This window comes from Phocoena phocoena, chromosome 6, assembly GCF_963924675.1.
Source record: "Phocoena phocoena chromosome 6, mPhoPho1.1, whole genome shotgun sequence".
Lineage (NCBI taxonomy): Eukaryota > Metazoa > Chordata > Mammalia > Artiodactyla > Phocoenidae > Phocoena > Phocoena phocoena.
In genome coordinates this window covers 84788842-84814301 of record NC_089224.1, presented here as the reverse complement: position 1 = coordinate 84814301, position 25460 = coordinate 84788842, and the positions used below count along the sequence as shown (strand labels likewise).

Genomic DNA, 25460 nt, shown 5'->3' with positions numbered 1-25460 from the left:
CACAGTAGGACCTTGTTGTTTATCCATCCTATATATACTAGTTTGCATCTGCTAACCCCAAACTCCCAGTCCTTCCCTCCACCCCCCACCCCACAACCATGAGTCTGTTCTCTATGTCTGTAAGTCTGTTTTTGTTTCATAGATATGTTCATTTGTGTCATATTTTAGATTTCATTGATATGTGATATCATATGGTATTTGTCTTTCTCTTTCTGGCTTAGAATAATCTCTAGGTCCATCCATGTTGCTGCAAATGGCATTATTTCATTCTTTTTAATGGATGAGTAATACTCCATTGTGTATATGTACCACATCTTTATCCGTTCATCTGTTAATGAACATATAGGTTGTTTTCATGTCTTGGCTACTGTAAACAGTGCTGCTGTGAACATAGGGGTGCGTGAAGTTACTGCATATTTGATTTTGATATGATCATTTGCTCATGACTTGAGGAAATTCGACCCTTTTCTATAACAGGAAGAAAAGGATTAAGGATAACCAAAGGAGCTGTGTTCTGGCCCTCACTTTCTCAGTTGTCAGTTCCATGTGTTCTAAATGGTATCATGGCTTGTTTTAGCACCATGTTGATACTTTCAGAGTTTTATCCTGGCTCCCATGAACACCCGACCAGTAGGTATTTGCAGGATCTCATTAGAACACTAATAGTTACTGAGTACTCACCGTGTAGGAACTCTGAGAGATCTATATTCCTACGTTTACTCACATACACATTCATTCCCATATTTATAATCATTATCCATATACCCTCAGGATTTTTATAAAAGTCCTAGAAGGAGGGTAATAGAAAATGTCTTAATTATTCCTCATCGTGAACACTAATAAAACTATTTGTTTTCCAACTTTGGAAAGGCATTCTTTTTAAGACCTGATGGATTAGATTTTCCATACTTTTTAAAGTTCCCTGCATAACAAAGTTACTGGATAGGAAAGTTTTGTCAGGAAAGTTGATTATTTCTAGTTCATTTTACTGGTGTCTCCTGATGCTGTACCCCCTTGCCTGACTCAGCTTAAGGGTATATGGCAATATCTAGTCAATATTAAAATATGTCCCAAGGGAATCTCAGATAAATATTGTGTAGGAATTAAAAATCAAAGTTGAAATCATTTGTAAAACAATATAATAAGTATTGCTTCACTTTAAGGATCAAAAATTTGACTTGGCACCAGGATCAGGCTCAATTTCTGTACTTCCTGGAAAATCCCCGAAACAACTCTTGCTTTTAAAGTTGATGCTTCCATAGCTTAGGTTATTTTATCAAGTGTGTTCCTCTTCAGTAAGTTTAGTAAGTTGTACCTATAAGCGAGGGCTTAGTCCAACATGCCCTTGTACTCACCTATGAATCTTACGATCCTTCGGAGTAAGGGATTCAGGTAACAGCATTCTCCGGTCAGAATTGTTTTCTCCTGGGCAATCAGAGATTCTCTGGTTGACTTTATGAAATACATGGATATCTCACCAATAAAAATCTGGAAAAGAAATGTTGAAGAATTGTCAAGTTGGATAGCTGTCTGATAAAAGAGGCCACTAGCTTAAGAAAAAACTCAAAACTTCTGAGGCTTCACAATTATATTAGAAGATATCATGTTGGAGAGATGGAGAGTTAAATAGTAATTTGCAGTTAACTCTTCAAAAGAATTAGAGAAAGCAATAATTGATAATTTCAGATAGATTTCAGGCTATAATATTAAATTCTAAAGTCATATGAAACCTAAGTTGAAATAATAAATTGAATAATAGAATCTATGATAAGGCTCACTCAGGCTGGATTTGAATTTTTTTTTTTTTTTTTTGCGGTACGTGGGCCTCTCACTGTTGTGGCCTCTCTCTTTGCGGAGCACAGGCTCCAGACGCGCAAGCTCAGCGGCCATGGCTCACGGGCCCAGCCGCTCCGTGGCATGTGGGATCTTCCCGGACCAGGGCACGAACCCATGTCCCCTGCATCGGTAGGCGGACTCTCAACCACTGCGCCACCAGGGAAGCCCTTGAATATTTTTAACTGAATGTGTGCATTGCAATGATGCGGGATGACGGGGACAGCCCAGTAGGGCATTATACGCACCCATCGCGTTATTACTTCATTACGTGGCAGTACTACCATCTTTATTTGAACACATTTGCCTGATCAATATTCTCCTACTCTGAACTGGTTGACTGTCACACCTTTATGATTGGCACCTCTTGTTATCTTGAACCAATACATGTATATTACCATTTAACTCATAATGCCTTTGTGTACATTGTAAGCTTCCCGATGACAGGGACCATATCTTATATTTCTTCATTATGCTTATAGCACCCAGTGCACTGTATTTCCATTTAAAATAAGGATCTGGCATGAGGGAAGTTGTCACCAACTTTGACACTGCCGCAGCTGAAGACTGAGAACCTTCAGTGAATAAAAAGTTAATAATTACCATCATCTATTGCAAACTGGGTGTCAAGCACTTTATCATAATAGTTTTCATGGTCACAAAATCCCTAGTGTTGGTAGTATTACCTTCGCTTTCCTGGTGAAGAATGAAAGTTCAGTGTAGTTAAGTAACTTACCCTCCAGAGCATACAACTGGCCTGTGGAGGCATTGGGATTGGTATTCAGTACAACTGGGTTCCAAAGTCCACATTTCCCACCACATTGTATGCCACTTTTATTTTCTGAACCCTCATCTCAATATTTTCCCAGAAGAATGTGATCTTATAATTGTTCTTCTTTGCTATGCGTGTGCTTGTGGTTTTAGATAAACATCAATGTTTTAAGAATTCCTATGCCTTATACTCTTCCTATCATTATAGAATATCTGTTTAGATGGATCAAGATGCCATCATGAATGGCACATGAGAGATGGAAGTTAAGCTATAGAATAGTAAAACTGGAATCATCTACAGATGTTTTCCCCTTCCTTTTATGAGGGAGGAACCCGAAAGTCTCAGGGACTTGGCCACAAACAGCCAGACAGTGTCTGAAGCAGCTCTAGCACGTGGTCTATAAATAAATACTGTTATCCCATTGTACAGATAAGACACCTGAGGTGTAGAGGGGTTAAATACTTTGTCCAAGGTCGTCACGAATCCCAGCTCTGAAGCCAGGAAAACCTGGCTCCAGAGTCCTTTCTCTTAACTGCTACACTTTTACTCAGCAGTGATGCAGGAAAATATTTGTTGAATTTGTGTTTAACGTTGACAACATAGAAAACAAAACAAATGCAATATGCTTAAAACACTAAAAAATGTAGATGATATTAAAGTACAAGATAGAATGGTGTAATGGAAATAGAACTATGGGCAAGTCAGATTGGGATGGAAGTTGGCAGGAAAAGACTGAGTTCAGGGTCAGACAGACAAATGATGGGCCAGCATGGATCACCTTGGCAGGTGCTGTCTGTGTATGTCTAAGAATATTTTGTGCCTGACATCCCTTGGAATTAACAATGAGTTGATGCTCTGTCAGGTGAAAATATTTGAATAGTTTCAAGAACTCAGCCCTCCCTCTCTTCTCGTTAGACCTCTCTCTGCCAAAACAAGGTGCCAAGGGGCTTTGTTTGTCCCCACTGCAATGGTGGCACTGCATTACTGTTCTTTATCTTAGGGAACAGATGGGGATAATTTCATGCATAGTCGGGTACATGAAATAGTATTTCCTTGAGGGAGCTTTCTCTGCTCCCACAGACTAGCTTAGGCATTCGTGTTGTACGTGAATCTCTTACCTTGTGTTTCTCCTTTCCATTTCTATCACAAATTACAATGATAGTACGATTACATGCTATCATTTTTATTCCTTGTTATGGGATGTCCCACATGTCTTATTCCACTTATGTCCCCAGGGCATAGCCCAGTGTAAGGTACATAGGAGTTATTCAATGTTGAATGAATTAAGCGTATCAGATTAATGCAGGTGTTTTGGAATACAGGTTTAACGAGGTAGACTGTAAAGAAACTTTGCCAGGTCCCCTCGGGAAAAGGGAGATCCTGCCTTGTCATTGTTCCCACAACATATTACACAGATCTCTCTCCTGACATCTACCCAATTAATTGCAATTATTGTCTGTATGTCCCTCTTTCATTTGACTATGATGTCCTTATGGGAAAGACTTTTGCCCTTCCTTGCATGGTAACTAGAACAGGGACTGGTATATAGTAGATTCAATCAATATTTGTTGAATGAATGAAAGACTGAATGTTTAGAGTACCTATGTATGGGGAGAACCCTCTGATCTTAACTTCTCTGAAGATTTCTCTGCAGGAAATTCCCAATATGGACCAGAAAGCATGCAATTTTTGCTGTATTGCTTAGAAATATAGTAAAAAATTAAGGATTAACGAATACAAAGTGAAGTATCTCTTTTAAACTAAATTTACTCATATACTCATTTTGCATTCAACAATTTTGGAGAGGCAGCACCCATTCTGCCAGGAATTGTTCTAGCATGGGAGACGTAGCTGTGAACAGAGAATAGTGGGGGAGAGCACAAAGTAACCAGTAAGTATATCGTGTAATGTTGTGAAATGACATGATTAAAAAGTAAAGCAGGGAACTGGGATGGAGAGTGCTAAACACATAGGGATAAGAAAAGAAATGAGCAATTCTTGCCTCAGCCATTTCAGAAGCCCCAAACATCCTTACTCTATAAGAAAGAGAGAAGAAAATTCTAGAAGTTCTCCATTTAGTGAAGGTTGTCACTACTCACACAAGAGGCAAAAAAGCAAGAAAATGTGAGAAAATCTACACAAAACATGTTCTTGTTAGAACCTAGGGGTAAGGCAGGAATAGACACAGACCTACTAGAGAATGGGCTTGAGGATATGGGGGGCGGGAAGGGTAAGCTGTGACAAAGTGAGAGAGTGGCATGGCCATATATACACTACCAAACATAAGGTAGATAGCTAGTGGGAAGCAGCCGCATAGCACAGGGAGATCAGCTCGGTGCTTTGTGACCACCTGGAAGGGTGGGATAGGGAGGGTAGGGGGGAGGGAGACGCAAGAGGGAAGAGGTATGGGAACATATGTATATGTATAACTGATTCACTTTGTCATAAAGCAGAAACTAACACACCATTGTAAAGCAATTATACCCCAATAAAGATGTAAAAAAAAGAAAATAAACATGTGCACACATACACACAGATCTAAACAAAATCACTCCAAGGCATACCAAACAAAACTTGTCATGTGAAAAGGGTATGGGGCTCAAATAAATCCGTAAGTAAAATGTCCTAAGACGCTCATGTCAAAGGTGATAAGCAGTATAAGAATTGATACTATTGGGACTTCCCCGGTGGTCCAGTGGTTAAGACCCCACGCTCCCAATGCAGGGGGCCCGGGTTTGATCCCTGGTCAGGGAGCTAGATCCCGCATGCCACAACTAAGAGATCCCTGCAGCCAAATAAAAAAAAACCAAAAATCAACAAACAAACCAAAAACAAGAATTGATACTATTGGTCAACAATATTCAAATCACAATTGAGGTATGAAATACAAAAGAAAAAAATCAGAGCAAGGATATATGCTAACCTATATATCTAATTACCGACATAATACTTTGAGTATAATAAATAATAATGTTTACATAAGGAAGGAAGAAGGAAAGGAAGGGGGTCATTTTATAACTTCAAGGTAGGACAGTATTCCTGGTCCATCCAGTTCAGACTGTGATGGACATAAAGGTTGCTGATAAAATAATCCAGCTCTTAGATCTCAGTGAATGGGCTTCATGGATATTCATTTCACTGCATTTCTCTGATCACACACAGGGTGCTATTTCTCCATCCACTGGGTTCCATAGTCTCATACACAGCCTTATTCTGCTTGGAGAGAGAGGGAGAGAGAGAGGGAAGATTCTGCTTGATAAAGGTAGGGGTCTCTTTTCTTTGCTGCCTAGGCCCAGCCAATGTTGGAAGCCGTCTACCCACTGGCAGATTTATGACTCTGGTTCTGGCAATGGTTGGGTTCCTCCATCTGTATCTTTGCCACACACACTCTGCCTCTATCCACCACTCTTTTCAGAGAGCAGCTGGGACATGTGGGACTCTCCATGTGTTCGGCCCTGGCTGTCCTGCCTATTATGGCCTTTCAAATTGTTGGCTAACAAGCATCCTATCACTCATAGCAAATGAGCATACCCTCTGGTGAGAAATGATCAAGGCCAAACTCTAGACCTGGCCACGAACAAACAGCAAATGAATTCCATTGGTGCATCTCCCATCCCCCAGCTATGCTGGCTACAATCACAAGTGACATGACCTAAGACACTTAGATAGCAGTAAATATACTTTTAGTGAGGATAACTTGATAAATTTGTCTTTCAAATATGGAAACCCAAATGGCAAATAAGCAAATAACCCTGGAATATAATACATCAGTTTGGTGTGTTATCTTGCAGACTTCACTTCTTTACAATCTTTAAAGGAGATATGATAAGTCATAAATAAGTGATATAAATGTAAAATATTTAGGGGATAGTGTTCAGATTTCAAAATATGAAATCTGAAGAAAAAGGTCACCGGAAGATGTATTATAATTTCATATTGTAAGGGAGACTCACTGCATATTCTATGTGGCTGTCATCATAAAGCGTGTCTAGAATTCCTGGAATATATGTTTTGGGTTCACACATATGCTAGTTGTAGCTCTGGTACTTGGCAATATCAGAGTCATTGCTGTTTCTTGAATGTGGGCTGTTGAGTTGAAATCTCAGCTCCCTCCCTTCTTGATGTGACTTTGGGCAGGTAACTGAACCTTTCTGAGCTGCTTTTCTTTTGTTCATGACTTTGAACATGAGGGTAATAACTATATCAGAAAATTATCGAGAGTATTAGGAAATGTATGTCAAAACATCTATAGGTGCTCAAGGAATGTTTATTGCTGTCACTTACTGGTCGGTCTAGGCAAGAATGTGTATTGAAATTGCTTCAAAAATTGTCCTGGATTAAGAAAACATAGCTCTGCTCTGCCCCTAACCAGATGTTCGATCTTGGACCACTTGCTTGACCTCTCTGGGCCTAGTTTCTCATCTGTCAGTTTCTTATCTGTTGGACTAGGAGAACTTTAAGTTGCTTTTCCAGCTCCAACATCTTTGCCTTTATGATAGGAACTGACAAGAGAGGGCTGATTAAGGGAACTGAAATCATGTAATTGGGCTTTAATTTCTCTCCTGTTGGTTAAGCTCTCCAGGGTCAGTGTAGTTTCTTGCAATGCTTCTTCCTTCAGCCTTCATTCACTTTTAAAATCCCGTGGGGCTTTGCCCTCACCAAGTAATCTTCCCTAAAAGCAAAGTGGACACAGCCTGCTCCAGAGTCGTCACGTTGCCTGATACCTCTGTTATCTGTGTGCCTAAGGACAGCAGAGGCTAGTAGCTCCTCCCTGGATTTCTGTGTGTCATGCTCTGAGGAAGAGGAGAGGGTTCTTTGCATACTTCTCAATATTAATGTCTAAGTAGCTTCAGAGATTTCAGTCCCAGGGATTTTTAGATGCTTCCAATATCCTCCGTGGGAAGATTCTTTACTCGTGAGCATTTCCAAGAAAGGCAGGCATGGTTTTTGCCATAGATTTTGTTTAAAAGTGACCCAGGGGATTTTAAATGTCCTGACTATGCTGCCAGTCCCGGCTGCTGGCGTCTAAATGCTCTGCTTTCATCTTTCCTGATGAGTGCCGGTGACAACCCAGATGTGCAGAGAGGTTCCGGTCCTCTGACCTGCTGAGCTGTGCTTGGTTCAAGAACCCTTGACTTCTGCTTTATCACATCTAAGTGTAAATAAAGGAATTCAGCTCTAGACACTTGTGTGCCTTTCAAAGCTGAACGCTTCAATAGAATCAAGGCCATGTGGATGATGGCATTTTGGAAATCATTCAGCAACTCACATAATAAATGTTTTGTGGATTGGAGCGTCATTACTGGTCTTAATCCAGGGGTGGCATCTACCTATTCAAAACGCTCTTAAGTTGACACTTGCTATATAATGCAACACCAAGGTGGGATGCTACATTTCCAAAGCAGGGTATTCTCTTGAGCCTTTTTTTTTTTCCTTTCTGGATGGTGGATGCAAGAGAAATGGGAATTTAAAATGAGTTAGCTAAAATACTGCTCTTAGTAAAAACTAAAATGCATTGTGATCACCAAATAAACTGACCATCACACAATTTTAGGCAAACAGTAGTCTTTTCAAGAAACAAATTCTCAAAGCTCCTAACACAATCATCTATTCGCCAGTCCTTAAAAGGGGGCATCTCAAAGGTGGTAAGCAAGTCTCTCCGTGGGACGATGTTAAGGGAAAAAATAATCTGTAAGGGAATTTGGAGCACTCATCTGCCACATGGATAGTAAATAGGAAATCCACAACAATTAATGAGACTATCTATAACCCTTTCCCAGAAAAAAACGTCAATTGTAATGACTAAGTACATTTGCAACAAAGAAAATGTGTTCACGGTAAAAAAAAAAAAAAAAAAAAAAAAAAAGTCATGAGATAATGTGCAAAAGGGAAAAAGATGTGAATGATGAAGTGTTAAAAAGGGGTTTCAACAGATGAGGTTGTTCAGTACAGGCGCCCACACTGTCTCCTTTGCTCTGGCAGCTGCGTCCCTCGCCAGCCAGGCAGCAGATGTGCATTTACGCGGGGCCCGCTCTCTGATCCATGCTGTGCACTGAGCTATCGTATTCACTGCAAGAGCTTATGGCCCAGAAACGCCCAGGTGAAGAGTCGCAGTTTCCTGCAGATTGTGCCTTTCTATCAAGTTATGCTTGTCTCTTCCGTTCCCAGCAAATTCTAGATGAGTCTTGTGTGTGTGCGCGTGCCCACTTGCACACACTGTGAGCTGTGTCGATTCTCTCAGGCTGGGTGTCGAACGTTCTGCTGTTTCCGTTCTAAATACTCCCATCACTTTGTTGTGAGGCCAAAAAAAGGTTTACTAGCTATTTTCTCATGCCTGGGGTGCTGGGGCTGAGATAAAATAAGGGTCAATCAGATTCTCCACCGGGTTAAATCCTCTTCTCCAGACAGGCTCTCTGCCTTTGACTCGGAGTCTGTGAGTTTATTCAGGGGGCCGGAGGCAGTTGTTAGCCAGGGTTTCCACGCTGGTCAGAATGCACCCTGCGGTTTCTTGGACGTGTGGCCAACGCTTTTGGCTAAATCGTTCTGGACACAGTAAATCCCCCAAGCTCTAACCTTTCCTAAGACCCTGCGCAGCTTTCTCCTGTGTGGCCTTGCCTCAATATGCTGCTGATCCTTTCTGACAGCGAAGCACGAAAGGAGAAATAGGAAATGACAGGTCAGACCCACGGCAGTCTTCTCCCTCATGCCTTTCTTGTGTGTCCCTGCAAGCAGCACCCATCCTTGCAGACACACGGCAGTTTAGGGTGGTAGGTTTTTCTGTGGTTAATGTGCTAGAGCAGTGGTCCCCAACATTTTTGGCACCAGGGACCAGTTTTGGGGAAGACAGTTTTTCCACGGATGAGGGGGGGAAAGTTCAGGCGGTAATGTGAGCAATGGGGAGCGGCAGAGGAAGGTTCGCTGGCTCGCCCTCCGCTTACCTCCTGCTGTGCGGCCCGGTTCCTCACAGGCTGACGACCGATACCGGTCCGCGGCCTGGGGTTTGGGGACACCTGTGCTAGAGAATACACAGAGCACCAAGGACGAGTCCAGGTCGAACTACCTTTTTTGAGAATTGCCATTAGTTTGTGTCACATAAGTCACCCCCGAGGAGTCTTGCCTTCTTTCTACTACAGGGAAAATAGGAAATGGGTTTAAGAAGGAGTAAAAACACACACATACATACACGCACGCACACACACACACACCCATTCTGTGAAACGCCTGGCCAGGCACAGATTGAACTCCTGAAAGAAAGTCGAGAGCCTAGGGAGTTGGGAATCTGACATTTGGCGTCTTCCAATTAGAAGGTTCTTTTTTCATCTCTCAAGGAATATTAGAACCAGAAAGATCTTGGAGATCATTTAGCCCAACCCCACCTTTTACGGATGAGAAATAGAACCCAAAGAGGGAACATGCCTTAGCAGAGGTCACACAATTACTGGGGGCAAAGCCACAACTGGGATCCCTCCCTTTCCTGACAGATCAGGCCTGAGACAGGATGACTGAAGTGTGAGGATAATGAAGGATGCACACTCAGGGGCAGGGGGAGTGCTGAGCTAGGCACTTGGGATCCGTGTTCAAGTGGCCCAAAAAAGACTGCTCTAGGATACCCCATATCTCTCCAGGAAGGAGCAGAAGTAAACACGGCTCCTTGCTCCCAGGAGATGTCCCTGAGCATCCGGGGAGTTCTGCTCTCTGTCCCGCCGTTGCTCACTTATTTTCAGGTCTTGGGGGGAAGATCAAGCACCACAGCAGAGTTTCAAGGTCACTCAGCTCTCTGCCATTAACCCATCAGCTGTAATCAGTGCTGGTTCCTAGCAATGCCCCTCATTCGGGAGGAACATAAAAGTAGAACCAAATGGGTGGGTAACTGTCCGATTACATACAGAACTGCGACCTTCAGCAAATCATTTAATGTAGCTAAGTCTCAAGTTACAAGTAATGTAGCTAACAACTGGCCCCCTGAATGAACTCAGAGTCAAAAATGAAGGGAATTGGGGGCTTCCCTGGTGGCGCAGTGGTTGGGAGTCTGCCTGCCGATGCAGGGGACATGGGTTCGTGCCCCGGTCCGGGAGGATTCTGCGTATTGTGGAGGGGCTGGGCCCATAAGCCATGGCCGCTGGGCCTGCGCATCCAGAACCTGTGCTCTGCAACGGGAGAAGTCACAACAGTGAGAGGCCCACGTACCTCAAAAAAAAAAAAAAAAAAAAGGGAATTGGACCACAAACTTTCTCTATGTTCTTTGGGATGTCTCTTTTCTATTTCACTGGGATGCTGTGACGATAAAGTAGGCAAAGACTGCAGAATACAAGTAAATTAAAAGATGTTATTCTTGCCATCATCATTTATGGAATATTCCTCAGCGCATATCTTGGAGGGCTGCCATCATTATTGGTCACATTTTTCACCCAGAGAAGCAAAGGAATGGAGTGGCTGAATCAGGGTTCCATACTTGAAAACTAGAGTAGAACTGTAGGGCCTTAATACTCAGTTCACTATCCATTGGCCATATCCCCATGGCTTCCCATCAGAGCATTTGACCCCATGTCAGTTTGTGTCCTTTGGGGAAAAGGAACTGGTGGAAGATATGTGATCAAAATTTGTAGGCGGAAGAAGAGTTTTTGCTGAAAATCTTAGAATGAAAGATCTATCATTTTTACCCAAAGAGAAGAGAAAATTCATCATAAAGTTCTGTTTTGTTTTTTGGCCATGTGTGTTTTTGTTTATTAGAATCACTAGTTTCAAGTCTTATTAAAGATTGGTCATTTCATAATTATGTCAGAAGAACTGGCATGTTTTAACAATATATCTTTCAATTCGAAAATACTGCATTGATGTAGAATTTAAACATATATATATATCACAAAAGAAAAAAGACTGTACCATTAGCACTCAGAGATAACAGCTATACATTTTTAGTTTATTTCTTACTAGTCTTTTATGTGTAATTATAAATTTGCGATTGTACTCGTAACACACATGCTGTCTTGTTAGGGTCCATTAAATATTCAGCCCCACAGACAATCACATGCTTCATTTGGCCCTGGTCCACTTGGGAGGAACGATAGCTTGCCAACAGGGCAGCACCACATGTTCCTCTTTAGCACATGGCCTTGCAGTGGTCCAGCACAGTTCAGCTGCAAGGAGACTGCAGACATATCAGAGGACGCAGGAGCCACCAGCTTAAAAGACTCATCATGTCCCATAGGAGTCAATATATGGTATAGCAACTCCACAGACATAGCTTCCAAGTGCCCACACTGGACATGCCCAGTGTCCAGAGTCACTGTACTTGGAAGTCACAGCATGGCACCTTTTCAGGTAATTATAGTTCTCTGAGTCCAGATGCAATTCACCAATCAGGGGTTAATTTTGCCTAGTAACACAGCTGATACATATCTTTTTCTAAGGAAACAGAGCTAGAAAACTAAGGGAAGTTCAAATTCTCTTATAGAAGAGAAAAACTTTTATCTGCAATACTATATACAATATTTTAGCCTTCATAAAAATCATTTCACTAAATCACAAGCATGTTTCTTTGCTATTAGAGGTTTTCCAGAAACATGACTGCCCAAAATGTGTTTAGACAATCCTCTAGTGCTGTGTATTTAGCCAAGTTTTCCTTCCACTCTTAAAACTATCACTGACATGAACATTCCTATATACAAGTCTTTGTATTTGTATAAAACTCTGGTTATCTCCTTAACATAAATTCAGGGCATGGAATTAATGACTGGGTCTGAAGTTTATAAAACTCTCAGTACATCTCGACCAGCTGCTCTTCAGAAAGAAAATGTCAGTTTACATTTGAATTGTATGAAAGTATCTGCACCTTTAACAACATGGGTTAAACTTTAAAACATTTGCCAAACTTATATTGGAAAAATACTGTATTTAAAATAATTTTTCTTTGATAATTGATGAGTTTCAAAATGTTTATATGCATACAATTTATTGTTGTTAATTGTCTATTTTTGTCCTTTCTCATTTTTATTTTGGGAAGCTCATCTTTTTAAGTATTAGGAATATTTACATTGGAGTCTCATGCTGCAAAAATTTTTTTGCAGTCTTTATTTACTTTTTCTTTTGGTAGAAATGCTTATTTTCAGGTAGAGAAATCTATCAATCCTTTGCTATCTGCCTGCAACAACATTCCTAATTGAGGATGCTTTTGTGGGTGTAGACTTTCTAAGTGTTTGAAATCCATATTTTTCTCACCTCATAATGTGCATTGAAAAGCTTTCCACTTATTTTAAGGCCCTGGAACAGTTTACATAGTTATGGGTTTCATCCTTTTTTTAAATTATTAATTTTTGGCTGGGTTTTTATATTTGCGTTGGGTCTTCGTTGCTGCGCGCGGGCTTTCTCTAGCTGCGGCGAGTGGGGGCTACTCTTCGTTGTGGTGTGCGGGCTTCTCATTGCGGTAGTTTCTCTTGCTGTGGAGCATGGGCTCTAGGCGCGTGGGCTTCAGTAGATGTGGCACACGGGCTCAGTAGTTGTGGCACGTGGGCTCTAGAGCGCAGGCTCAGTAGTTGTGGCACACGGGCTTAGTTGCTCTGCGGCATGTGGGATCTTCCCGGACCAGGGTTAGAACCTGTGTCCCCTGCGTTGGCAGGCGGACTCTCAACCACTGCACCACCAGGGAAGCCCAGCTATGGGTTTTCTATCCCTTGAAAGTTTGAAGGAATTTATACTATAGTTATGTGTCCCCAGTACTATTTCGTGCGATAAATTTTAGACATGTTTAAAAATTTGTATTCATTTATTCAGCTTTTCTACATTTTTAAAGGCATCGTTAGTAAGTTATCTTTCCGTAGAATATTATCAATTTTATTGAGAAGTAAGCATGTATTGGCATAGAATTGAATATACAATTTAAATAAAACTACAGTGTAGACTTTAAAGGCTTATGTATTTTTGCTTATATATTCTTTCTTTTTCGTGACTTTTTTTTTTAACTTTTGCCTTTCGTATATTAGACTAACCAGGGGGTTGTACATTTTACTTATTAATCCTATTGTTTTCTGATTCACTGATTTTTCATAATTTTTATTGATCTGTTTCCCTTGCTTTCCTTATGTGTCTTTGTTTTTTTGTTTTTGTTTTTTAAAGGGAAAAAACTCTCTATAATTACAAAAAGTAATTGCAAGAGAACCTAGGCAATGATGTTTCCTGGGACTGGGAAGAAGACAGGAAAATATGTTAGTCAATGGATCACTCAGGGATTTATGTCTGAGTACATGAGAAAATGATATGTTTGTGGGACAGGAAGAAACCAGGACCTGATTCCAGACTAATTCTAGGACTAGGTAGAGCTGCCATTAAACCATTACAGATAGAACCCAATGTGGCCTCCAGGTTTTATCTGAGGAGTGAAGTGTGTCACCTTTTAAGGTACTTAGAAGCGTGTCTTTTATGCTTTCTCTTAGTCCTTGGGCTGGTGAGAAAGGAAAAGGGAAAGGTAAGAGGAACATGGAGATCAGCCTTCCTCTGGGAGAGGGCACATCCCCCATCGCTCTAAAGAGGAGGTGATACCAGGGTTTCAGTGGAATCTCCTCTACAGGGAGAGTAAGTTGGTCTGTGATCCTGAAGACGGTAAAGATGGGTTTCCAGCCAGGTTCTTTGTTTCCCCGACTTCTAACCATTTAGTCCATGACAGACGCTGTGCCAAGTCATTTGTATGAAGCATCTTATTTAAGTCTTGACAACTCTGTGAAATAGGCAGTCACGTTATCCCCATTTTGCGGGGAGGGAACAGTAGAGTGACTTGCCTGAAGTCATAGACAGGATGTGAACCCTGGAAGGTCGGACTGCAAAGCATGTGTTTTTAACGGCTGTGATAGATCGTGTTTTATCACTGCTGACCTTAATTCCTATGGCATAGCCTTATTATTTAAGGGGGAGCTTGTCAAGTCTAGGATCAATGATCAAAATGAACTTAAAGTACTATGACTCATTATGTCCATATTATTTCCTCCTCAAAATTCTATTCTATTTCTCATCTTAAAGCAAGTAAAACATTTGCACAGAAAACAATACTCGAACTGAATGTCTGAGCAATCAGTACATTCCTCAGCATGCCAGTCGGTATTTTTATTACTGCTCCAAGGAGAGGGCAGGTAGGGGAGGAGGGAGAGTTGGGGGGGAGGCAGCTTTGGAAGAGAAAGGGAGGAAATAATAACTGAAATTACATCCCAAATAATCTGACGTTGTAGCATGTTCAGACACAGAAATGTTTATTTAAAAACACTCACAAAGTCATTTTTTTTAAAATCAAATTAAGATGTCTAAATGCTAAATCGTTTTACCAGACAATATGGATCTATGAGCTTTATGCTTTTGAAATAGTCTCCCAAGAGGCCTGTCTGGCCACTTTTTTTTTTTTTTGCCTCTTGAGAGAGAAGAATGCAATCGATGACAGTAAACTTGCAACTTAATTGAATGTGATGTAATGTGAGCAGAGCCAGAGCCGCCCAGAACAATTCACAGCAAACTTCAGGTCAAGGGGTTTCTTTCATCTCTGGCCTCTCTGGAAGTTCAGTCAGAAGAGCAAGAGGTACAGGCCTGGGGGATTCTATTCCACTCTGACTGAGGCTTTGTATCAAGGCTAGCATTTACAGTCAAGATCTCTTCTGAATACACACAACGCACAGCATATTTTTTCAAGAGTACAGTAGCTGTTCTTAACATGGCAGCCACTCAGGCCTGTTCATTTAAAAAATATATACGTATGACATTCAGACATTCTTTTAAAAATATATATGTATATATATTTAAATTCAGGAACCAAAAAGCAAAAGCCACCTATAAAAGACAAGACCTATTTTAATGAGATTTTATGCACAGCTCTACTCACTCTGTTTGGGCTGAAACGGGGCATGCCTGATAAGGCTGCTGGTGAACGCCCAGGAAGAGAGGAAAGAGGAGAAAAGGCAGACAGAAAATGTTGTTTAGGATCCAACAGTAAAGAAGGAAATCCTTTTCTGTACTTACAATAGCAGTTGGGGTGGCAGCCAGCACACAATAGAGCACCAGAGGGGTGATGAAGCTTTCTTCCTCTGTCCCCGGGTAAGGCTTCATTAAGTCTCCGTCCTGACAGAAGAATCCTTGGATATGCACCTGAAAAGTGTCAGTGCATTCGAAGTAGTAGGCAAGCAGCACTGTCCCAGCCATGATGACAAGCTGAAAATACAGCATGGCCACACAGAGACATTAGCAGGGCTTCCGAGCAGTGCCCTCCCGTCAGAGCACACTCCCTCCATCACCCAGCAGCTCTCCTTGTATTGGTATTGGCAAGTGTGTGCGTGCCTGGCTCCATGGGCTTCGGGCTCAGGGAGTATGTGCTTACTTGTCTGCCTTGTATCATCTGTTACATAAACCTTCCAGAAAATAATGAACAGCTCCCACCTGAGAAGCAGACCACAGCAAGGCTTGTAGAGAGACCCAGGTTCTGCTGCGCCCCTCTCAGGGGATGCGTGGGAACCAAGGCAATACTGCCATTCAGGACAGAGGTGAAAAGTCAAAGGATAGTGGCATATGAATTGGCAAGATGTAGGGTGAGATCTGTTCGTGGGCAATTTCATAAAATGTTAGAGATAGACTTACTTTATTATAAAGTATTAGAGGCAGGTAAATGATGCATGAATGAACAAACAGGAAAGCTGAAGCCTAGAAAGGTTAAGGGAAATCTTCAGAACCTAAACTACCGGTGTGGATGAAAACACTGTACAGGTATCCTATATCAGTCATAACTTTTATCCTTTTCCAAAAAGATTTTGCCTTTATTCCAAAATGCTTTCTACCAGTAAGTAAAGGACTTTACTGATGATCACATCTTATTATAGACATATATCCTCCATAAGGTTTGGACACAAAAAGGGACACAATTATCCTTTCATTTGATTCAGAAATGTCCCAGATACTCACCGAGGTTTAGATGTAGCCTTTAATAGGTATGAGGAGTTGGGGGAGTATGGAAATGCCATTATTTTTCTCATTCCCATTAGGAAACACCAAATGGCAAGATGAGACGGTGATAAAGGTAGACAGAAAAGAGGTCTTTGAGGTTACGAAATTACAGAAAGTTAAGCTGGAAAAGATCTTGGAGATCCTCCCACCTAAAATCTTTATTTCATAGATGAGAAAACAGAGGCCCAGCAAGGAGAACCGACGACAGCTGGATTATCCAACAGGGAAACCAAACATGTCCTTAGACTGACAACCAGCAAAGCAGGGAAACTAAAATGGGGAAAAATATTTTTAAATGTTGATTTGTTTAAAAGTATCAAAGTAATCATTTTGGGAGAAGAATCAGAACTTGGTAGGGCATCTTTGTACATCCTTTATGGCTTAAAAATTGTTTCTGTTTGGAAGTACATAAGGGGCAGGGAGGCGGAAACCATAATCCTTTAGGTTTTAGTCTCAAGTCCTTATTCCAGCCCTGGAATGACTAACCTAAGGTCACATAGCTAGTTAGTGTTAGACCCAGGACTAGAATCCCACATTTTCTGATCCCTAGGGGGGCAAAACACCTGGGTCACAGCATCAAAATCGCATCATACACAAAAGTGTGGAGAGTTATGGGGAGAGGCAAAGTAGCTCAACTTCAATGCAGAGAGGCACCATTTGGCGTCTTTATCCACGTTCATATCCATTTCTTTAGCCACCACACTGAAGCAGAGCCTTGAACTTTGCCCACTCTCTCACACCTGCTTCTGGTACGTTAGCTCTGCAATTCCTCCTCACTCTAGCAGAAGGCATCATTTTCTTTAAGGGTCATTTGGATTAAGAATCTTCCCTCAGGACTTCCTAGTGGCACAGTGGTTAAGAATCCACCTGCCAACGCAGGGGACATGGGTTCAATCCTTGGTCGGGGAAGATCCCACGTGCTGCGGAGCAGCTAAGCCCGCAAGCCACGACTACCAAGCCCGCATGCTGCAACTACTGAAGCCAGCGCACCTAGAGCCCGTGCTCCGCAACAGGAGAAGCCACCACAATGAGAAGCCCGCGCACTGCAAAGAAGAGTAGCCCCCACTCGCCACAACCAGAGAAAGCCCGCGCACAGCGACGAAGACCCAGTGTGGCACCCCCCAACCAAAAAAAAAAAAAAATCTTCCCTCAACCTTCCATTTTCTCTAACTCTTTGGTTAGAAGCCTTTCCTCTTTGGTTCAGAAGCCTCGAGTATCTCCAGCGTTAACGTGTCTAAAGTACAAACGCCTAACCATCCTGTTATAAAGGTCTTTACCTTTTGGCTGTATCCATCACCACCTTCATCTCCAGGTAGGCTCCAAATCATACTTTGCAATCACTCTCTCTCACACATGACTTGTTTCTGGCTCTATGAGGATTTCGTTCCATTATCTGACATTTTCTACCCCTTCTCCCCCAGTGGACCTCCTGGCACAACTTCTGACCATCCAGTAAACTCTAGACATTCGCGTGTGTTTCTCTGTGCCTGAAGTTGTTTATTGGCACGTGTAAATTGCCAATGCTCATGCCCGCCATCTCTACTGTTTCAAGCATTTTGTTTATTTCTTGTCTCTTTAGCAACAGAGAAGAGACTTGGATAAGGATGTTTCCTATAGGAAAGAGAGATAGGTGCTCCCAAGCTGCCCCACTGATTGGCGCTCTTGCTAGTAGCTAGTTTATAAAGTCAAGGCCATGACGTTTCTATTTCTTTTGTGCTGCACTAGTCAATTGGGTCACCCCGACAGGAGGGAACCTAGCCAGCTGACCCGGATGTTTTGGAGCTAATGCTAGGATTCCAACAGTTTGGGGGCTCTGCCTCTGGGGCTGTTTCTGTCTCCTGCACAGCCTTGATCTGATTTCTCTGTATCTCATCCATGTGGCAGGAAACATATTTCTCTCTCTCAGCTTCATCAGCCCTTAGGAGAAATAAGCTTGGAGAACAGGCAGGATCGATGGGGGCTTTCTGGATAAAACAAAAACAAAAATGGCATCTAGCTTCCTCTGTTGAGGAAGAATATTATATTTTACAAGGGACATTTGTGCTACCACTTCCATTTAAAAGAGAAAAAGGTGAAAATGAAGTAAATGAAAGCAAAATAATGTGTGTGTGTATATATATGTATATGTATGATCTCTATATATACGATCTATATGTATATATATTATATATGTATATATATTATATATATGTATATATGTGTATATATATGTAAGACGACTCAGAAAAATGAAGAATAGAAACTTTTAAAACAGAATTGTCTTAACATCAAATACATCATAATCAACAGTAACAATAAAAAAGCCAAGGTCAATATATCTAAATTTGCTATACATAGAAAAAATCTTGAAGAGCTGCTTGGCCAATTTAACTATGGAAACAGCATTCAGAGAGAACTGAATGAATGGATGAATCAAGTGCAGGGCATAAAGAACAGAGAACCTTGGAGACGCAGGGTGGTAGAGGTAGATGGGAACTTCCACAGCCTACGGGACAGAACTGGCCCATCAGCATGACTCACCTTGGCCTTGGTTCCTCCCCTGAGCAGCCAGAAACCCCTTCCTGTCACTTTAAAGCCATCCTCAAGCTCCCTGGAGAGTCCTCAATAAAATACCAGTTAGAGATGCACAGAAGCAAATATAGAACAATTTGGATCTTGATTTCTAGGTTTCTTTTCTATTGAACATTCTCTTGCGACCATATATTAAAAAGAAGCTTATGCATTTACTGCAGGAACAGAAACAGCACGTTGATTCTGCCTCCACAAGCAGAGAGCTCTGCCTTGCAGCACTGATGACACACAGTTAGCCGTCGGTGTCCTCCCTTCCTCTGCCCTGGGACATGATTCATCACTGTCTAGGTTTGTGTCACTCGTGCCAGCTGGCACACTTGCCATCTCCGCTGCCTTCTCCAGCCCCATTTAGGGAGGCATGGAGGGAGGCCATAATGTTGGTGTCACATGAGCAGATGGTGAGGCTGTGCTGGACCCAAGTGCTGGTGGAAGGGTTGACGGTATTAGTGTGAAAAAAGCAATTATGGATGTGGGGAGATAATGAGGTAGAAGGAGCTCATGTACCAGGGATTTTCCTCAGCTGTTGCTTTCTAAGAATGACAACCCGATATATGAAAATGCATTAAATCCTGATCATTCCACAAAGATTCAGAAGGCAGAAGCCAGCAATACCTGAAATCCAGCCTCTCAGAGTTGAGAGTACTGTGTTTCTACCCAGGTTCTCTGCTGATGGGAGAAAAATGAATGTCACAGAGGGATAAGTGGGGAGGTAACAAAGCTGAGAGAAGAGGCTGAGATGACAAGTACGTTTTTCTTTGGTCGGTAGTCTGAAGCAATTGTGGACCACTAATTTATATGACAGGATACAAGCTGGGAGAGCAGGGGATAGATAAATGGTGCTAGGACTCATGTGAGTATGTATGTGTGTCCAGGGATGTAGGGGCAGAAACATGACGTGGAAATGAGAGGACTGGTATCTGGTCTGGAGTGTAAAGGGTGTAGTTTGAACTGGGGACTCCTGGAGCTAGGTGACAAACCATCTCAGTTTGCCCAGGACCAAGGGGTTTCCTGGGGCATGGGACTTTTCAGTGCTAAGATGGAGGTAGTCTTGAACAAACTGGGGTGCTAGGTCACTCTACCTGAGACAATGTTTCCCTCCCCAAAGAGCTTTCTTATTCTGGTCTGGCCAGGAGCTATCAAGACCAATGCCAATTAATCAGTCAACCAACAACTGTTTCTGAAAACCGCCTCTGTGTTCAGTTCCGAACTAAGTGCTGTGAAGGCGAGGAATTCTCAGACGTGCTCTCTAACCTCAAGCAATTTGAGATCAAGCAAAGTGGGGAGTGCTCGCCAATACAGGAAACAGACAGTGATCTGTAGGAGGGTGTCAGCTGATCCCAAGCTGGGTTTCATACATGGCTGCATGGGTTTGGTGAGGGATGGGTATTGGCAGAAGGAGAACAAGGGAAGGGGCTCCTGCGTGGAGAAGGAGTGAGGGCAAGGGGATGGAGAGGGCAGCGTGGCATGTGTTCAGGATATTGGTTTTGACTAAGCCTCAAGGACATATGTTCAATTCCATAGCGAGATGGGATAAAGGAAACTCAGCAGAAGGAACGCTGCATCAGAGAGCTTAGGTGATAAGATTTGGCATGGTTGTGATGCAGAAGCAAAGTCTTAGGACTCCAGGGGATAGCACACGTTAAAGATTTGCATGTTGTTCAGTATTGAGGAAGCATGTTAGGCACAAGGGTCAGTAGCTGCACGAAAGGGCTGGGCTGGGCAACCCTCAAGTGGCACTGATGGAAGTGGGAAACAAAGTAGTAAGTTAGAGGGGAAGCACCTGAGAAAACTGACAGTGGAAACACCTGAGACCTCCCTGGGACCCCCCCCCCTCCTTAGAAGTAAGGATAACACTTTGAGAGGGGCTGAAAGTTCTCCAAAAGCATGGGCAAGATCCAAGGAGAAGAGGAAGGAGTAGGAGATGGAGGGGGACGTGATGGTGACGGTAAAGGTGATGACCTATATTATGCATGTGTCCTAGGAACTGTTGTAAGCGCTTGACATAAATTAACTCTTCTTCTGCCCAGCCACCTTCTATGTGGTACATATATTATTTCCATTTTATAGAAGAGGAAACAGGCGCAGAGAGATTACATGAATTGCATTAAGGTCACACAACTCGGGTGAAGCTAGGATGATTACTATAATTATGATGTATTTCTCCACACAAACTTGGGCAGCCTGGGAAAAGCAGCTTACAAATACGTCAGCATAATATTAAGGGCTAAACTATGTGCTACAGACTTGAGTACTTTATTCAAATGTCTCCTAGTATCAATTTCATCTGTATGAAGGTGAATAATAATTCATAAATATGCACTGAGGCATGTTTATGTATTCTCATTTTGTTCCAAAAAGACGTTATACCAACTTCCACCAAATAAAGTAAGCAAGCATCCAAGAGCAGTTGGAACAGAAGAAGAAATAAATATGGAGACAGGAGTTACATCCTTGAGTATAAGTTGTCTAATAGTCAACACAATAAAGAAATACTGGTCATTTTCACATTTCACAGTAGCTATATGATAAAAACCAACCAGCCGTTGAAGAGTAGAATCTTTCTGATATAGTGACTGGATAGGAATTCATCGTGAGTTCTCATAAGGGACATGATAAACAATGACAATACTGAGTATGTTGGTGCTGTTCTTTATATGGGACCTCATATCAACTCAACATAGGCCAATGACATCACATCAAAGCTAAATGCACAAAAACAATAGTGTGAGATTATGATTGGGTCTAGGTTGAACTTAAGAGATACAGCACAATGAAAGGTTAAGACTGCTAGGCTGGAAACCTGCTCTGCTTTTACTAGGTGTGTGACTTAAATTCCCATGCCTCTGTTTCTTCGTTAGTAAAGTGGGGCTAATAATGCTACAGCACTTACCTCTTCAGGTCATCATGAGGATTAAATGAGGATTGTGTAGTATTTAGAACAGCATCTGACTCATAATAGTAAGCGTGTTCTAAAATAATGGGTAGACTATATATTCTTCACTCCTTCCTAATTATAGTTTCTCTCAGGTTAGGTTTTTAAAAACTACTGGGTAGCAGTGAATTAGATACTGCCTTTTAATAAGTTTCCTGCTAGTGAAATGCACACCTGCATCTTTTTTTAAACATGGATTTCATTGTTTAATAATACTACAATGTTATTGTTAGAGTAGACTCGCGGAAGGAACCTTTGCTCAGGCTACTCTCTGTAGGACAAATCTTTTAACCTTTCCTCATCCCGGTTTCTTCTGTGAAAAAAGATTGAGTTACTTTTCAGGGTTGTAATGAGAACTGAGGATATTATACATAAATATCAATGACACTATTTTGGCACATAGTAGATGCTTAATAAATGTCATCCCTAGTTATTATTAGCTTCATTTAGTGTTACTGTGTCTTATATATGTCCCTTATTGTGGTGTTCCAAACTGCAGGTCTCAAACCATTAGTTGATTGTGAAACAAATGTATACAAGGTAGGGTTCAACTAGAATTTTTTAGTGAAAAAGAATGGAATAGAATTGAATATATTAGAGTTTTATACATAGTAAGGACAAGTGTTTTCTTTTCAATTTTATTGAAGTACAGTTGATTTGCAATGTTGTGTTAATGTCTGCTGTACAGTAAAGTGACTCAGTTATACATATATACATATTCTTTTTCATATTCTTTTCCATTTTGGTTTATCACAGGATATTGAATATATTTCCCTGTGCTATACAGTAGGACCTTGTTGTTTATTCATCCTGTATATACTAGTTTGCATCTGCTAATCCCAAACTCCCAATCCTAAGGACAAGTGTTTTTATGTGAAACTTTTGTTGAGTATGTAACATATAGGCAGAGGGAGAATGTATAATACAAAGTGAAATATATTTCTTACTATGGGTTGTATTTAAAAATCCTTCAATAAAATGTGATTTTATTAGATACTTGTCTCATCATAAGCAATTTCTTATACTTTAGTGCCTAAGGCACGTAGGTTCAAATCGCAAATCCACTAATTACTACTGTATGTCTTTGAACTTAACCTGTCTATGCCTTAGTTTCCTCACCTGTGAAATGAGTTCTCACGAGAGTGGTGTGAGAACTATATGATTAAGTATATCAAAACCACTTAGCAGGCACTCAATAACTGTTAGCTGTTATTTTATTAAGACTTAAGTAGAATATATATATTTTTCTGAATAAGCAAACAATACCACATGCACTAAAATACATAAGAGAATATGAAGTCATCGCATTAGCCAGGACTGAATAATCAACTAGTTTTTCCATCTATAAAATGATGCTTCTTGACAAGCATCTTATTTCCACAAATATGAATTTTCAAGAGTCAAAGTATTCTTAGTCTTGCTATTTGCAAATGATATTATCTCAAGGTATGAAGGAATAAAAATAAAATACTAAGTAATCGGTCCTCTTTTATCAATGTATTGGATCACTGATTGTCTTATATTTTTGTATTTTATGAAAGATTTTAAAAAATTATTTTATTGTGGTGAGAACACTTAAAATGAGATCTATCCCCTTAACGAATATTTTAGTACCATATGTTATTGTTGACTATAGGTCCAATGTACAGCAGATCTCTAGAGCTTCTTCCTTTTGCTTAACTAAAACCTCATGCCTATTGATTAGTAACTCTCCATTTCCCCCTCAGTCCGGGATCTTTTAACTAATAGGCAATTAACGTGTGGTTAAGAATGACATCCTCCTGTGAAAATTGAAAAACCTACAATGGACCAGTGCATGTATATGAGAATTCATTCCTTCTTTAAGGAGAACCAAAGGTGTACCCATAGGCAAGGATATGCAGATGAAATGAGATTGTTCAGTTATTCAGCTAGTATTTATTGAGTGCCTACTACTTGCAGACATTGGGGATTTTCAGTCATTGACAAAACTGAATAACAAATAACACTTACAAAACACATGATTTTTGGGCTCATGGGGATTTCTGTGGGGGAGACAGATAGCATAAAAGCAAACCCAAGGGAATGATGATAATGACTCTCATTGACCACATAACCAACTACATACCTTGAAATGCCTTCTGTTACACGATCCTCATGCCACCCTGTGAGGTGATGAGTCACCCTCATTTAAAGCACAGTACGTTTATCCAAGCTCACAGAACTAGTGAACGGTGGAGCCAGGATTTGAACCTCTGGTGTCAATTAAGCATTAAGAGATGATGCCTGTAAAAGGCTTAGCCTAATGCCTACTTAGTAAGTGCTCAGTCCTTTCTCTTACTCTTTGATTTCTGTTCACTTGTCCTTTTCAATGCTTCTTGACATGGCTCTGGGGTAAGAGTGGGGGTTGACTGATCACCACCCCCTTCACTTTCCTTTCTTGGTATTTAAGAGCACTACTTTCGCCTGCCTCTGACCATACTGGCTCCTTTCATTTTTCCTTTTCTTCTACCTGGTCTGTAAATGGTAGTGCTCTCCTAGGACCTATCCTTTCCCCTCTTTTCATTTTCTTTCCATGTATTCTTCTTGGGAGATCTCATCTTTCTATGGCTTCCACTCTTATATTGATTCCATTGACCCTCATATTATCATTCTCGGTCCTGTTTACTCTCCTGACCACCAACCTTGTGCTCCACAGACACTCCAAATACCACAAGTCTGAAATGAAATTCAGCATGTCTCCTCCCCTCAATGTGCAACTTCTCTAGAGTTCACTATCCTGGTAACTCCAACCAACATCTCCTCAGTCACCCAGGCTAGAAATCTCAACATCATCTTAGACACTTCCTCCAGCTTTCTTGTTCTTCCCATCCCGTACCTGGTCAGCTGCCATGTCTTTCTTACTGTAGTGCCCATCCTGTGTATCTCATTTTTCCTATGCCAACTGCCATGTTCTTATGCAGGCCTCCATATTCTCTCATCTACACTACTGAAATCTTGTCCTACCAGCTCCTGCTGCCTTTGAGATCTCAACCCCTTTATGCCATTAGTTACCCCGCTACTAAAGAGTTATGATTCTGAGGCACAGCTATGATTGTGTCTTTCTACTCCAAAATCTTCAGTGATAAGTATTTCAGATAAATCAAGCAATTTTCTGTCTATTTTAACACACTGGGCTCTGTTCCACTCATGTTTTTGATAATGGAGAGAAGCCTGCCATTTGAATAGAGACCAACCCAGGAAACCCCATCAGGCATTGCTCCTCAGGTAGCAGAAAATACAATGGTCTACCTCTCAGCCTGGGCTGACTACACCTCCCTATTTGGCCACTCCTTAAAGAACAAATGCAAATACCATAACCTTGTCTTTGCATGTGTGTGTTTCCATCCTCCAGCATCCTGTTGG

The 25460-nt window shown here is 41.4% G+C and overlaps 1 protein-coding gene across 1 annotated transcript in view; it reads right to left on the bottom strand.

Annotated features, from left to right (window-relative positions):
• PLPPR1 (phospholipid phosphatase related 1) overlaps positions 1-25460 on the bottom strand; it is a 274737-nt gene that overhangs the window by 30988 nt on the left and 218289 nt on the right. The window contains exons 3-4 of the mRNA XM_065879298.1: positions 15599-15787; positions 1356-1488 (exon numbers count right to left, since the gene is read on the bottom strand). Of these exons, the coding sequence (XP_065735370.1) occupies positions 1356-1488; positions 15599-15787 (322 nt within the window). The remainder of the gene's footprint in view (positions 1-1355; positions 1489-15598; positions 15788-25460) is intronic.